This window comes from Bacillus rossius, chromosome 3 (genome assembly GCF_032445375.1).
Source record: "Bacillus rossius redtenbacheri isolate Brsri chromosome 3, Brsri_v3, whole genome shotgun sequence".
NCBI classification, from domain to species: domain Eukaryota; kingdom Metazoa; phylum Arthropoda; class Insecta; order Phasmatodea; family Bacillidae; genus Bacillus; species Bacillus rossius.
In genome coordinates, this window is record NC_086332.1 from 61,523,427 (window position 1) to 61,539,731 (window position 16,305).

Below are 16,305 nucleotides of genomic sequence, written 5' to 3' on the forward strand. Positions count from 1 at the left end.
GAATCAACAAGTCTACAAAAAATATATATTATATAATTACGACGAATATTCCCAACACAAAAAGCAAAAAAAAAAAAAAAACATCGAACACTTACAGTTTTCTACTAGCCTCTACAACGACGAACAGCCTTTAAAATTGCATCCTGCAATTTACAGCTGTTTGCACAAAAACTAAGATCACCAACTCGAAACCTGAAGTATCTTGCATGCCTCAGTAGATTTCGCCTTCCTCACGCCACAGTCCCGTTGTCGGAAGACTGCGGACAACTTTAGAACATCCCTTCTTGTCTTCAATCACCCCATTAGACTTCTCCATGCCCTTATCTTAAACTTGGTTACCAAACTGTTCTTGGAAAAATTTCACAATAAATTGGAGTTATAACCTTGTAGCAGATACACGGGATGTACGCTCGTAGACCCAATAACTGGGACACCACAACTTTGACCTATTCTCGTACATTACCAACACACACGTTAGCAAAACGTAATTACGTAGATCCGTATTACAGTATTTCAAAACAAAACAAAAAAAGGCCGCACAATCCCGGACTCCATCATAACTTTTCCTTGATGATGCTCGTCGATTACTCTTCTCCATCAAAAGTTCAACAGCCAACCCATTTTAACCATTGCTTGCTGAAACTAAGCCGGCGCTCCCTCAAATTTTTCATGGCAAGACTTGCCTCTCTCACGCTGCTTTTCCAACTCCCCCGCTCACAACACCTCAACCTTGTCACACCAAAGCGGCCGAGGCAAACAAGACTAACCACTTCTCCCAGCAGTCGCCAGAGAAAAACCACTTCTCCCACAGTTGACCACACAGTTGCCAACCCACAAGCCGCGTGCATAAAAACCGCAATTCCTCAGGGATTACCAAACTCACTGCCGTGCAGCGCCACCAGGCAGAAACCACAACAAAAATCGGCGTTGGCACACAAAAAGGGAACGCGTCCACCAACCGCACGCATCATCCGTCAACAAACAAAAACAAAGATAAAAAGGGAAGAGGAGAGGGACACTCAGAAAGAGTGTCACAGAAGTATTTAAAGTTACAGGCTGCTAACAGTGATGAGAATTTTGTTATGTTAGTAATTATTATTGACAAGTATAAACTTTTTTTATCCCGGGAAGCTGTTAAGGTAATTTAATTGTGCCCTTTTATTTCATGTACCCTCTTTTATTGCATAATTGTCACACTCACATAATCGTCGCACGCAAATTTTAGGCCTTTAAAATTGGGATAAAAAAACCTGATCGTGTAAACGTCGCATGATGATTTTGGTCCCGCTATTAGATGCCGAGCGTTTTGTGTAGGTATCTTTTCCGTATAAAACGATGTAGATTAAAGTAGAAATCTAATATTTATTCGGACATTACCACTTATTTAATTACGGAAATACGAAGTTGTCTGACGTATAATTTTCTTATAAAGACGTTTTTAAACGTTATTTCCTTTATCTGATTGTCTGTGTCGCTGCGGTGTACTGTTTATAAACATGTAGCCAGTGCTAGTTGGCATCATTCATGTTTGGTTATGTTGTTTCCCGTATAGAGCACGTGCACGTAGTCGAATATCGATATCTCGCCCAGTGCATGCAACGCGCGCTCTCTTTTGAGTGCCGAGTTAACTACATTTGACGGCCCGCATTCTTTCGTGGCAAACTTGTACTACGACAATTACGCGTTCGTTCATGTCACATATTCAAGTGGCTTGCGTTTGTGTCACAGATTTTGTTTTTCTATTTAAAGTTGAAGAAAGGTTGTTGTTGTATGAATTATTAATTTAAATTGTTTGGCGTGCTCTTTTAAACTTCACTTTTTAAATAAACGTACTTTCCATGAATGGGTTTTGTTTTCATGAATAACTTTACCTAACAAAAAAAGAATTTTTTCTCGCATAATCGTTGCACCCCTACTTTTCGAACTTGATTTTAGATTAAAATGTTTAACGATTATGCGAGAAAACACGGTATTATTAATGTAGTCTTTTCAATTGTACGTTTGGGTTTTTGCTCGCGTAGTTTAAACAACATACAAAATCTACTAAATTATGTTAAGGGTAAACACTTTTATCACTAAAGTTACATAGTATTTCTGAAGTAATTTCTATTTTAAAGTCCTTTTTTTTATTGTTTTAAAATATTATTGGTTTATGTTTCATATTAATTAGTTGGTTTGATTTTATTAGCTCTGATGCCACAAAAAAAAATAGTAAACTTTCATGAAAATATTTAGAAACAAACTCCTTAAAAATTCTGTGGGAAGCCTGGAATTTTGTTTTGGTAGTAAGTGGCCACCCTGATATTGCATTATAAAACAAAGGAAATTAAATTTGTAGACTGTTAAGAATAAATTAGATTTGAATTTCAAGGAAAATATGAGTGCAAATAATGCTGAGTCAGAAAATTAGAATCTATCTTTACTATCAGAATTTTGATGCCAGCAACGCGTGGCCTTTCTATTCCCAAGTAATACTCGTAAAAATATTAAAATTTTAGGCTAATACAGGAGTGTATGCCTCTTTTTTTGTGTCTTAACTTTTTATAATAACTAAATAATGACCCCGTTAACCTAATTCATAGTTAGTTTAGCATTAAAAAAAAATTTTTTTTACTTTATAAGAATCAAATTGTTCCGTGACAACGGGAACGAAAACTTCCAACAAATTGTTCGATAAAAATGAAGCAGCGCCTAGCACCGACATGTGCATAGGCGGCCATCTTGAGTAGACTGTCTTTTGTTTTCTTCGGTGTCTGGAGCACAGCTTGCTATGAGAAATTCTTCCGCAACACAGCACACACAAGCAAGAAAAATAGCTCAAATATACTTAGCTATGTCCAAGCTCAAACAACAACAAATGTCAAGATATACACAATATAAAATTACCGAACACAAATGATTACCGAAGCTCTTGATGTAAAACCGAACCGATCAATAAAAACAAGAACCACACAGCAGTAGTTGTTTGTAATTTTCATAAGTTTAAAATGTGTCTTCTAGTATTGAAAGATATAATTAGTATTTTGAATTTGTAGGCCCATCATCAAGTGTTAACAAGTCATCTGTAAATGGAAATGGAGGCAACTTACAGCTGCCATCGGTGCTGGAGTCTGACGACAGTGAGTTGGAAGAGTTTTTGGATGACATTCTGGAGCATGGGAGAAGTCTGCTCCGGAAGAACAGCAGTGGCCGTTCAGGGGTGGTCGCCACCTCACACATCTCAACAGCGTTGGATGCACGACTTGAGTATGGCTTGGAGCTGGGAGTGGAAGTTATTCTGCGCAAGTTGACTGCACTCGGGGCCCACAATCTTCCGTGCAGCGTCAATGCAGGGATTCCCTCTCCGCCGGAGGCTGCCATCCAGTCTGCGGCTTCGTCCTCGGAACAGAGCAATGATGCTGCCTGGCAAGAGGCTGGACCTCTTACTAAGATGGAAACACTTCCCATGCTCACTCGCTGCTTCGATCAAGTTTTCTCTGAACTTCATGAGCAGGTAAGTCTTAACACATTCACATACCTTAATTTGTAACTGCTTTTAAAAAGTCCCTATTAAAAGTAATAATAGGCATGTTTCATTAGAAAGTAGATAAATTTTTTGGAGTAATTTGAAAATATCTAATTGGTAGGGATGGGATTTTCGAATCTTGGATTCGTCGAATATACCGAATCCTATGGATTCGAGGATTCGTAGGATCCGAGGTGGGATTCGAGGTAGGATTCGAGGTGGGTTTTTAAGAGTTTTAGGTAGTAATTGAAAATTGTAGTACTGGGCGAAGTTCGAAAATTTAGAACCGAACCGAACCCTTACGTTCGGTTCGGTTCGGTTCGAAACCTCATAAAATATATTCGAAAAACCGAACGTTCGTTTAAAAAAAATTACGTTTTTCTAATTTTCTAACCCCCATTTGAGACCATTCACAAAACAGCACAACAAAATTCCATTACATGTAATAATCCTACTTTTATCGCATAATCGTCGCCTCAACAGTTTCAAGTGCAGACAAAAAAAATTATTAATTGTCGCATAACTCGCATAGAATTTTTTTCATATAGGCGCGCTTTGTTTTTTATTTACTTTAGAGATTTTTGTATGCATTTTTCGTACTACGTAATATAAACTATCGTACAAATGCCAAAGGTATTGTATATTATACCTTTAACTATAGTGCGTGTACGAGAAGTGTTGTAAAATCACCAAAGATTGCGTACCCCATACGTTAAACTAAAGCGCATGTACGAGAACTCTCGTATTTTGGCAAAACTAACGTGATCAAGTTAATACAAGACAAATGCGGTAGGAAATGATTACGTAAATTACGTATTTTAAATTACTGGGATGTATTTATTTTCTTTGGCCTTTTTGGTTATAACTAGCAGGTACTGAAAATATTAATTTAATCTTCTGTATTAAAAGTACTGGTCCAGTAAATTTTACAGTAGGGTACTAAGGTGACTAGCGTAGTCGCGGCAACCATCATTATTTCTCGTGTTTTCTTTTTTCCGACGCAAATTTCTATAACCACACTTCTTACGTTACGTTTACAATATTATTGTTCTTGAGGTGATTTGCGATGAGCAGGCTTACGTCGTTTAAGTTTTCCAATTGAAGAAAAGATAATGACGACCCAGATGACCCAGAACCACCCCAAAACATGTCTAAAGTTTCTTCTGACGAGCAGCATTCTTCCAAGAAAACAGCAACTGCAGTCAGCGGGTTTTGTAACGTAGATAGGTAACTTAACACATTCGACTTTTTTTTAATGTCCTATTAAAAAGTTTTACTTATTAAAAATGTTAGGTTATGTTAACCACAAAAAATATGTTATGTGGCCTTATGCTGAATGTTCGTCATCTTTATAATATTATATTTTTTTAAATGAAGGTTAGTGTACACTGAAAAAGGAAGATAGTTTTTTTTTTAATTTAGATGAAACTTCTTCATGAATTAAAAGTGTGTGTGTGTATAATTAAATGCAAAATGATTTTCTCTAAATTGTTTTCTTTCCTTCATTATTTATTGCATAAACTTAACTTATAAAATGTATTTGCAATGTTTTAATAAAGCTAAGTAAGCTATATAATGTTTTAATTTTACATATGGCTGGAGAACCTTTATTTCTCACCATTCTGTTAAAGACCAAAATGCTGGTTTCGGTTCATTTTAATTCAAAACAATTATTTCTGTATGAGGTTCGGTTCGGCTATGGTTCGATACCAGAGAACTGAGGTTCGTCCAGCTCTAGAAAATTGTATACCTAAACTATATTATAAAGGTAACGGAAATAGCACAAACATAAGATAAACTACGCTGCATTTTGTCAATTAGCATAACTACTCGATCATTTCCAACCTTCAATAATATAACATTTTGCAGAAAAAAACATAACTTTTTTTAAATGGTGTCTGTTATACAAACATATTTTATTGAAAACATAGGAAGGATAAATTTAACAGTGAATTAGACAGATGCAAACTTACGTGTGTGGTTTTTGAGGTTATTTGTCTCTATTTTATATCAGGTGTATACACTATGCACTTATTTTATAATTTTATAAATACATATGTGATTTTTTTAATACATAGGCCTATGTAATGTATTAAAATAAATGTGTGATTTTTTTTAATAACATGTGGTGAAGTTTAGTGTAGGACTGGGATTCGAGATTCGATGACAAACACTGAGGATTCGAACAAGGATTCGGATTCGACCAAAATGTGGATTCGTCCCATCCCTACTAATTGGAATAAAATTAAGGTTTCAAAAGTTGATTTTATCCTTTAAACTGAGCTTACTGTCATGAATATTTCTCTGCAAATAAACAATAGGAAAAAATCTTTTCAGGGGAGTGTGACGTCTAAGTTCGCTTTGCAGCTTGCACTAACAGGTGTGTGCCTTTTTTTTTACAGACAATCTGGACAAACTTGGAGTTGGTGCTACAGATGTGGCTGACACTAAACATAGAGTCTATAGGGGAAGGATCAGTAACATCGTTTGACTCGATGAGTGGACCGATGATAGATCTAAGCCAACCGGCCGTGTCTGGGTTGATTGGTGCCTTTGCATGGAATTCTGGTATTTCACTACGGGCATGGTGTCTAGCCTTCCAGGTAAGGCTTGTATTATATTGCTGTATTTATAAATAATATGGTTTTGTATGTGCTGCTGTTTGGGGTCTGAAGTTAACTAAAAAAATATTCTACATCATTGTATTAATGTATTGACTGATAAATAATACAAATAATTACAATTCAAGGTAGTATTCACAGATATTCACGGTTGACCTTGTATTACAGTACGTATGGCTGAGCGCAAAAATGGTTGAGCGTGTGAAAAAATGTTTCAAATAAAATTTTTCGCATATTTTATGCTCTACAATGTTTATAATAGATGTTAACATCATTGGAGTAATAGAAACAGAGATAATTGCGAAAAACGTTTATTTTTTAAAAATATTATTATTATTATTATTATTATATATATATATTTTTTACCTTTACCTTGAATAACTTACGATGCAGACATGAGATTTTATGAAACTTTTGAGACAACTTTTAGAACACCAAAATAAAGGTAGATACGAAAATTCAGCTTATTATCTCTCATTCCGAGGTTGACTGGACTAGTACTTTGCTCATCCCCCACCTAATATTTTATCAATGCTGTTTTGTAGGGATGTGCTGTTTAATGTTTTTAGTTCTTTCTACAGTTAATGGTAATGTGTATTTTTTTTTTGTGTGCACTGCCATTATGCATTATGGTGAACTCCATTAACTATCAGGAAGCAGTTTTTTTTGTACTCTGGCGTGGTTGAACGTCGTGATTGTGATTGATTGTAGTGTTCAAGATGTGGAGAGCTTTTACAGTTATGTGCTGTTGTAGAAAAAACAAAGAGGAATGTTTGACTGGTGGCTGAAGTGGCAAGCCTAAGTGAAAGTCCTATAATTTTAGCTAGTGGTTTGAAAAATACGATTTTTATTACTTTTTTTGGGTTCATTATAAACTAAACCTTTTGTTTATATTTACAATTGTCAGGATTGGAGGTTGTATGAAGAAATGTTTGTGTGTTGGGAAACTTGTTTTAACAGGCGCTCACGATGGTGGCCAATACTGTGAGTCCCATCTGCAGTGATGCGTGCCCTGATGCAGAGGGGCGCTGGTCTCCAGAGGATGTGGAGAGAATGGAGGAGTCTGAAAGGATGCTGGCTCGGGCTATTGTTCTCGACCGCCAGTTCTTGCCAATGTTGCTCCGTTTCCTGTCTGGCTCAGGTGTTAACACAGGAGCACAGCTAGCTAATGGTTGCGTAAGTTAAAATTTTAAAAAAGTTTGCTTCTGCCATGTGCGGTCATCTTTACAGATGTAACGTTGTATCATTACCTCAGTAAGGACAAGATTTAATGGTTTCATTTTAAGACAATTTCATTTTAAAAACAAGAGTTTTTGATGTTATTGTTAATATGTTTATAAATTGGTTTTATTCATAAAGATTGTGGTTTTTCAATCAATAATATAGTCAGATATTTCTTTATACTATTTTCACCAAATTTGTGCCATTTTGACTAATATTTATTGCACATTTACAATAAAATAATTCATAACATTATCATATCTGCCAACTTGTACGATTTTCCCGTAATTTGTACGGAAAATAATTCATATTACGATTGTACGGAAATTCGGAACATCTTACGATTTTTGTCTGTTCAAAAATGCAGTATAATATTTTAGTGCCCATATAAATGTACCGTTTCAGCAGCATTTGTTATTGTTTAACAACATGGCATCCGCGATAATATGAGAATAATGGAGTCAGAGAAAAATTGTTCCGAAAAGAAAGTAATTTTTGTAAGTTTCGTTGGCACACAGCAGGCTGGATGGCAACTGATCTTGCTAATCTTTAGTGCGGAAGAGTCATGAAACCAATTTTTGTGAGTTTTGTTGGTACACAGCAGGTTGGCTGGAGACGAGTGATAACGACTTAACCGTTTATGTTCGAGTGCGGTAAATATTTTATAAGTTAGCGCTTGTACGAAACGTAAGATATGATTTCATAATGGCTACGAGTAGTAAAAAAACAATATGGACAGGTGTTTCGGTCATTTTACTCAGAATTATTTCCTTTCATTACTAAGAGTGATAAAGGCTCTAATTTTGCATTTTGTAGTGTTTGTCGTTGCGACATTAATTTTTCGCATGGTGGCAAGCACGATATTTCCTATCACGTCAAGAGCTTGAAACATGCAAATAACGCGAAGAAAACAAAAAATTCAGTAGTTTCTTTTCTGAGAACCGTAACAGTGACAGTGATGTGATTAGGGCGGAATGTTATTTCACAAGCTTTTTAGTGGAATATAACCTTCCATTCAGCGTCGCCGACCACACCGGGCATTTGTTTCGAAAAATGTTCCCATGGTCTGATATCGCAATAATGTACAGCCGTGGGCGCACTAAAACTGCAGCAATAGTAAAAGAAATGGCTTCCCATACTACTACTTCAGTAGTAAAGTGCTTGCAAAGTGGCCCATATACACTAGCTACTGATGGAAGCAATGACACAAGTAATACCTAAGTTATATCCTCTCGTGGTAACTTATTACAACCCTGACTGCATGTTAGTAACTAGTTGTGTTTTGGCCATACCTTCATGGGGAGGTGCTTCTACTGGTAAAAATATTGGGCAGTTATTGCTATCAGAACTTGAAAGTATAATGTGCCAATTCATAATTGTAAAGGTTTTGGCTGTGATAATGCAGCAGTTATGGTTGGAGTTAAAAATGGTGTTATTTCTGTATTAAAAGAAAAGCAGCCAAATTTAGTAGTCATAGGTTGTCTGTGCCACTTAATTAATTAATTTGGCTGCAGAAAAGGCTTCTGCAAGTTTGCCAGTGAGGGTGGAAGAAATACTTGTAGACATTTATTACTTTTTGGAAAAAAGCTCCAAAAGAAAGGAAAGGCTGCGTGACTTTCAAGGTCTCCATGATAATGAAGTTTTAATAAATTACAGTAACTTTTTATTTAACTTTCGTATTTTGGGTAGAGACGTGGTGTTATCAATGCAAAATAAACACGTGTTTTCCGGATCTCTTATTTTAAACATCGCGCCTGATTTACACTATAGATTTGTTACTTTGGAAATCTTACTGCTTGCACTCCTAACAAGTTGGCAGGTATGCATTATACTGAAGAACCTTGTTTTTACAAAGTTGATGGGACCAGGCAAAAATATGTTAAAACTGGGAAACTGCTTAATGAGGGAAGTGTTAAAAAAAATTTATTTGTAGTCTCACTATCATGGAACCATTAAGTAAATATAGATACACCATACTAAATAAAATGTCAGATGCTTTAAGTGTTTATATATTAACTTGAATTTCATTCCCACATGGTGAAAAAACTAGTGGTGCACCGATATGACTTTACCGATTACCGATTCGATTACCGATTATGAGAGCAATAAATCGGCAGATACCGATTCAGATACCGATTATAATGAACAAATTTTTTTAAGTGTAATAATGCACACAAAACTTTTTATTCCCATGTGTATTTAGGTAAAATTGAGAATACAGTTATAATAACAGTATAAAAATATATAAAATACACTATTAAGTCATTGCAAAGTGTAAATTAAATTGACTTCTATTTATATTTGTTGTTGTACACAACTTGAACTACAGTTTAATACATTGTAATTTACAATGGGTAAGTTTTTGTTGCGGAAAACTAGCATTATCATCGACTATCACATAAGGCTGCATTGAGAAATTACCGTTTAGCAATGTAAACATGTTGCTTTATTTTGTTCACTTGAGTTTATAGAAAAATGTTTCCACACTTCACTTTTTTTCTCCCTACTCGCCATCTCACTATAATTATATAAAAATTACTCAAAACCAATTCTAGCACATGTGATTTTATTTATGTTTACTGAATATATAAAATTATAAATACTTTTTCACTTTTCACATCACATACAAATAACACAACAACGGACAATGTTACCAAAGACGCCCATAACGAGTTTGTAAAACGCAGTGATAAACTCTAGAAGGTATCGGGACCACGATTTTGAACCGCTACTATGACTTGAAATATCGATTGTCATAGAATCCACTGCAACTGCTTGTGGTATTTTGATTGCGTGCCATCTATTTTACGTCTCTGGCTATAGGTAATGTACAAGGCCACTAAACAAAAGACAGAACAAAAGACGAAATGTAAATAAACGTGTAGGAAAAATTTATTTTTTATTCGAGGCAATGAGATTTATTAAACTTAACGAAATATCTGTAATCATGATATGACGGAGTTAGATGAATTTTGTAATATATACAAATATTACCGTATTTCGTCCTAAAATGTATAACAAAATATTACGCGCTAAAAACCTACTTAATTACGCCGGGACGTAGATAATCGGCAAAGTAATTGTTAAGATAATCGCCGATTACGATTAATCGGAAAGTACCCATAATCGCCGATTACGATTCATCGGTATCCGCATCGGTGCACCACTAGAAAAAACAAATCTTGAAGTTCTTCACAATTGTTTGAAGTTGAACAAGAAATTTTCTGCTTCTTTAGTAAGATATAAAAATGTTGAAGCATTTTTAAAATGTCCACTTTTTATGATGAGATTTTACTAGACAATACATTTTTAGACTTTTTATATGATCACATGTTATTATTCAATTAATTTCAAATTTTTATCAGAATTAATTCTATTAAACAAACATAAACTTATTTCAAAATGACTGTTTATATATAAGATTAGAACAAGTTAACATCATTTCCATTGCAATTTTTGGAAATTCAGTGTTGCCAACTGCCTTTCCAAATTATTTATAATGTAAAACGAGCATCATTGAACATGCACAAAGACACCATGTTTACAGGAATTTGGTACGTGCCTTTAAAACTTAATTTAATAAGGACATAGTAATCTTCTGTTTATTTAGGTAAAAACCACATTTACATTTTATATTCATGCATAATACGATCTGAATTTTCGCGTTCACATCACCAAAGTTTTGGTTCATGGCTGTAATTTTACGTGGCACGTGGCACAAATAAAAGGTAAGTTGTTTATAATGGCAAACAACCACTGTGACCACATGTTCGTGCAGTAAGGTATAACATTAACTTCACACTTTTAAGTTTGAACTTTTATTTTTCCGTGTAAACTTGTCTGATGGTTTGCTATTAAATGCAGGGCTGTTGCAACGAAAATTTCAGAAAATTCTTTCACATAAAGCAGGAAATTAATGCATTAATCCTGTAGGAAAAATGACTGCAATTAAAAAAAATATGTTATTTTGACCATTTATTCAAAGAAATTTTAATAAAACTAGAAAACCTTAAACTTCCTTCCATTATCTCAGTTAAACAAGATATTATTAGGGCAACAAAACAGTAATGGCTTCGGAAGCGGAAAGAAACAGGGCTGCGTCTTCCTATCTACATGTATACACAATAATACAGAACTAAAATTAATAAAACTAAACACAACAACCATAAATACAAACCAATCTTTTATACTGGGTAAGCCTCCCATATTTATCTCATCATAAAATGGTATAAACTTTGTATAAAGTATAATTAATACCAAATATTTTGTCAATAAAATTTTCATATATGTATACATAGAGACCTGAAATTTTCGCGATCGCGATAACGCGAAAAATAACGCGAATTTCATTAATTTTCGCGAAATAATACGATTTCGTCTAGTTTTCTGTATACACGCGAAATTTTAAGAAATGTACGGTAACAAACTTGGTTTCATCTTGAGTTCGCCGGCATCGCCATTGTCAGAACTAAAACTAACCAACCTTAGCGGTAGCCTGCCACTGTTTACGTTTCGAAAATCACATACTTTACATGTATGTATGGAAGAACGAAATATATTGCTGCTAAGATGTGACCACAACACAAAATAAACATAATGTACGCAACCACAACTCCACGTCATACATGAGCGATACTGTTGATGTAATGGCTGGAAGGAGGCGGCAAGTTGTGAGCAAGCGGAACCAGCTTGGCCAACCCTTCAGCAAGAAATGTCCGTAAGAAAATGTCATTTGGACCGTATTTCCTGATCCAGGTCCGTACATGAATTTTTTTTTACCGATTATATTAATAAAACTATTGTACAATAATGACTTTGTGATTTAATTTTGCCATGAAATAGAATTACGAAATAAACGAATTAAAATCTTGTTCTCACACAACGCAGTTATGGAATAAACGATTTGTGACGCCACAAAAGATTGCATGCTGGGAAGAATCAGCTTTTATTTCACAAACAACCGGCACTGGCAGTCATGCGCACGTCTGCCGTAAGGATCAATGCTATGTGTTTGTAACGCGATTCCAGCTGAAGTATAAGATAAACACCGTACAACCATACATTGCCACTTCTTTCGTTTAATGTATCATATTTTATTGCTGCATTGGAACATTAAAATAAAATAACTTGAGTTTGTGTAACAATATGCAGAAAAATGCTGCAAGTGCGCGGCAACGTGCCGACGATTTCAAAAGCGACGGGCTATATGCACCCGATACGGCGACGTTAATGTGCAAATTTTGTAATTGTAAAGTCGCATTTGAGAGAAAAGACACCGTGATAAAGCACACTAAGAGCGATAAACACATAACTAAAAGAAAAAAATTTGATGATGGGTGTGCTGATAAAAAAATTCAGAGCTCTGTTGCAGATTGCTTTGGTAGTGCTAAACGTAAAAAAGCAGACGTCGAACATTTGGCACTGAGGACAACAGAGGCCTTCGCTAAAGCTAACATACCTCTTCAAAAATTGGATGATCCTAACATAAGGGCATGGTTAAATGAATTTGTGGCAGGTTCTGGAGACATGCCTTGTGTCAAAACACTGAGGGAAAAGTATGTTCTTAAACTTGCTGAATACCACTTTGAAAACGTGATGGAAATTGTTAAAGATAAACTAATTTTTATCTATTCGGATGAGACTACAGATAGTCAGGGAAGATGTGTTTTTGTGGTACTCTTTCTAGTGTTCCAAGAACCAGTAGGCGAACCTCAGGTAGTAGTAGCTTCAGTTAATTTTCTTGCAAAAGCGGATGCGACCACATGTGCACAAGTTATTTCAGAATGTGTAAATAAGTATGCAATTTCATACAAGAACATCAGAGGTTTGGTTACAGACTCAGCTCGCTACATGACAAAGTGTGTCAACAGCTTGCAAGTTCTGTATGGAGATCACGTACTCCATATTCAGTGCTGGGCCCACAAAGTTGCCCTAATAGGAAATGTGTTGTCATGTGAACTTGTTGAGGTAAACAATGTCGTAGTGAAGGTAAAGTCTGCCTTTTTAAACACTCGCAAGAGGAAACACCAATATTTGCGAGAAGAAACTGTGAAACCAGATAAATTGTTTCCAATGCCAGTCAATACTCGTTGGAATTCATGGTTTCGTGCAGTGTTCTACCTGGCTGAATATTTTTTGGAAATCATTAACTTTTTCAGAAATAGTGACTTTCAGGAAACTAACAATGCAGGAATTAAGTATCTGATCATGCTTTCAGACAAAGAAGTATCCGTAATTTTAGCACAGTGTATTTTTGTACAGCAGCATGCTTTTGAAATAATGGATCTGCTAACGAAACTTGAAGGGTCTAAGTACCCTACATCACATACTCTGTATGGGGATCTGGAAAATATACAAAAAGGTTTGGACTGTGCAGCAAAGGGTATATTTTCCAATACGTTCGAAAACAGTAGTGTCCTCAAAAATTTGAACACCACTGACATTGCACATGTGAAGCACAACTGCCAAAAAGCCACAACACTGTGCATGAACAAACTGCAGACACTCATGAACAGTGATCCTTGTGCACATGTTTACAGGTCATTGAACCAGCTTTTCAACCCTAAGAACATTCTGCTTAACAAAACTGAAAACATAGTTACACAACTAAAATCCATTGCTGACCTGAAGATGATAGACAGTGTTGACCTTTTTAAAGGGTACCAGTCTCTAAAAGATGCAGCAGAGTCACTGTGCAGAGCTGGTGAAGTTGTTGATGTAGTGAAAATTCTCACTGCACTGACAACTGACTGTCAACAGTTTGCTTCAGCTGTGCTTAAATCAATATGGATGCCTACAAATAATGTTGAGAGTGAGAGGTTGTTGAGTCACTACAATATTGTTGTTTCAGATAGACGGCAGAACTTAAAAGAAGAGAATATTGAAGTGTTTACAATGCTCTCCTTTGATGATTAATATATATATATATATATATATATTTTTTAAATAATTTTATGCAACAGTTATGTTAAGCTAATGTGTGTGTAAAATTTTTACAAGGAAATTATTAACACATAGTGTTCAATAGTGAAATGAAATGTTTTTGTGGTTCTACATATGATGAACAGTTCTTTAATTTCTTATATTATGTACTGAACAATGCATTAAGCAACCAAGTGACTAAAAAATTTCTGTATGGAAGTTTCACAGTCAGTGGTGAGCAATTTTTATGTACAACTGGAAATTTAATGTTTTCATTGTTATTTATTTTTGGTTTAAGTAAATGTAAAGAGTGTGTTTAAATTAGGATAATTATAAGCTATGCCAAAGAAAATTAATTACGTAACAAATATTAAGCCTATACAGTTAAAACTATTTAATTTAATTATACAGATAAAAAAATAACACCGCTTTTTGGCAAAAATAATACCGCTTTTGGCCAAAAATAACACCGCCAATATCAGGTCTCTATGTATACATATTATCTTTGGCGTTGGTACACAGGTCTGTCTTGTGCTAATGACCTTGAACCCCTTCAACTGGTCTAGCAATCTGCTAAATTTACCACTCCTTGGAAGCCAAACTGTAAAATCACTATCACAACTGTAAAATATATTTACAGGAAATTTCAATTATGTATTAATTACCAAAATATCCAAACATGAATTACCCAAAGCATATTTAACGATAAAAAAAATTACAAGTATAATCCGATCTGCAAAACCTTGATGAATTTACAACATCTAAATTTAAAGTTTATCGCAAGTTTTTCATCAATAATGTCAATATTTTCTAGCTTAACATCATTAAAAATAAAACCTTAAAAATTATAAAATTATTTATTTATGCCAAGACACTTATCTGTAGCTCAGCACTTGTAAATCACCAACGGTTAATTAAATAAAATAAATAAATAAATAACTTGCCACCAATCTTTGTCTTTCATTACCTAATCAGTCATCAAACGCGCAGACAGGCAGTTACCAAAGACACCATTCTCAGTGGGACTCGTACCACTCCAGTTGCGCAATGACATTACATCCAAATCGTCATGTCAAATGGCACACCTAGATCCTGGTGCCATGCCCATGAACACCTCATATTTCCCTCAGATTGAAACAATGCAGCATGCATTTTCCTGTACTTGCCAGAGGAACCATAAATGGCCTTTCTACAGGCCACAGCTGCTAAGGCCACGATGACACATAGCCAGGGTCATGATTCACTTGAGTGTTCATGCCACTCGTAGAAACCATACGCCAACAGCGGGGACATCATTTGAACCGTGCATGACCTTGACGTGCATAACTCGGTCACTCACAGCTGAGCTCTGTTCTATTGCTCACATTCTCTTTTGTCGCCTCGTGACTGCTACTCCATTAAAAACCGACTCACCTGTTGCCAAACCACCTGTGCGGTTGCCAGACCGCGTGCTCAAGGCTGAGCGCACCTTTTGGCTCACCACTAAACTACTGTCGATATGACAGGCGCTGGGAGCTGTTGCTCTCACATGACTGTCCGCTGAACTGTATGTCCAACTCCGCCGTGCTAAAGTGCTATTATCCAACATCACAGCTATAACCTCACTACCAATCCCACCAAACAAAAAAAAGTTGTGGCGAAACACAATTCGCCACAATTTTTTTGGCACTAACTTCATGCTGACAAAATTATATTCATTGTATTTAATACATTAACATTGTTAGTTTTGAGTTTTAAGTAAAGTTTTGCTAAAATGTTGTTCAGTTTCATGGTTTAATAGAATTTCGGTGATTTATGGTGTATTAACTTGCATTTTGATGCTAAATGGTGCATTAAAAGTCTTTTGGTGTAATTTTTTTTTTTTTCACAATTTACGTTCCTGCCGTTTATTTTTAATTTTAAAATGACATCTGTATCAGATATTATTTATGAAAAGCTCAACCCATAATGATTATAACTAGGCATGCACAATTACTCAAAATGCAGTTGAGTTTTAAGTACAGACTGACACTTAGTTTTAAAGCTTGAAAAAATTTA

General features: G+C 35.3%; 1 protein-coding gene across 5 annotated transcripts in view; it reads left to right on the forward strand.

Moving 5' to 3' along the window:
- LOC134530772 (baculoviral IAP repeat-containing protein 6) overlaps positions 1-16,305 on the forward strand; it is a 328,951-nt gene that overhangs the window by 174,324 nt on the left and 138,322 nt on the right. For all 5 annotated transcript variants that reach the window (XM_063365948.1, XM_063365949.1, XM_063365946.1 and 2 more), the window contains exons 29-31: positions 3,036-3,493; positions 5,908-6,108; positions 7,087-7,302. In XM_063365948.1, the coding sequence (XP_063222018.1) occupies positions 3,036-3,493; positions 5,908-6,108; positions 7,087-7,302 (875 nt within the window). The remainder of the gene's footprint in view (positions 1-3,035; positions 3,494-5,907; positions 6,109-7,086; positions 7,303-16,305) is intronic.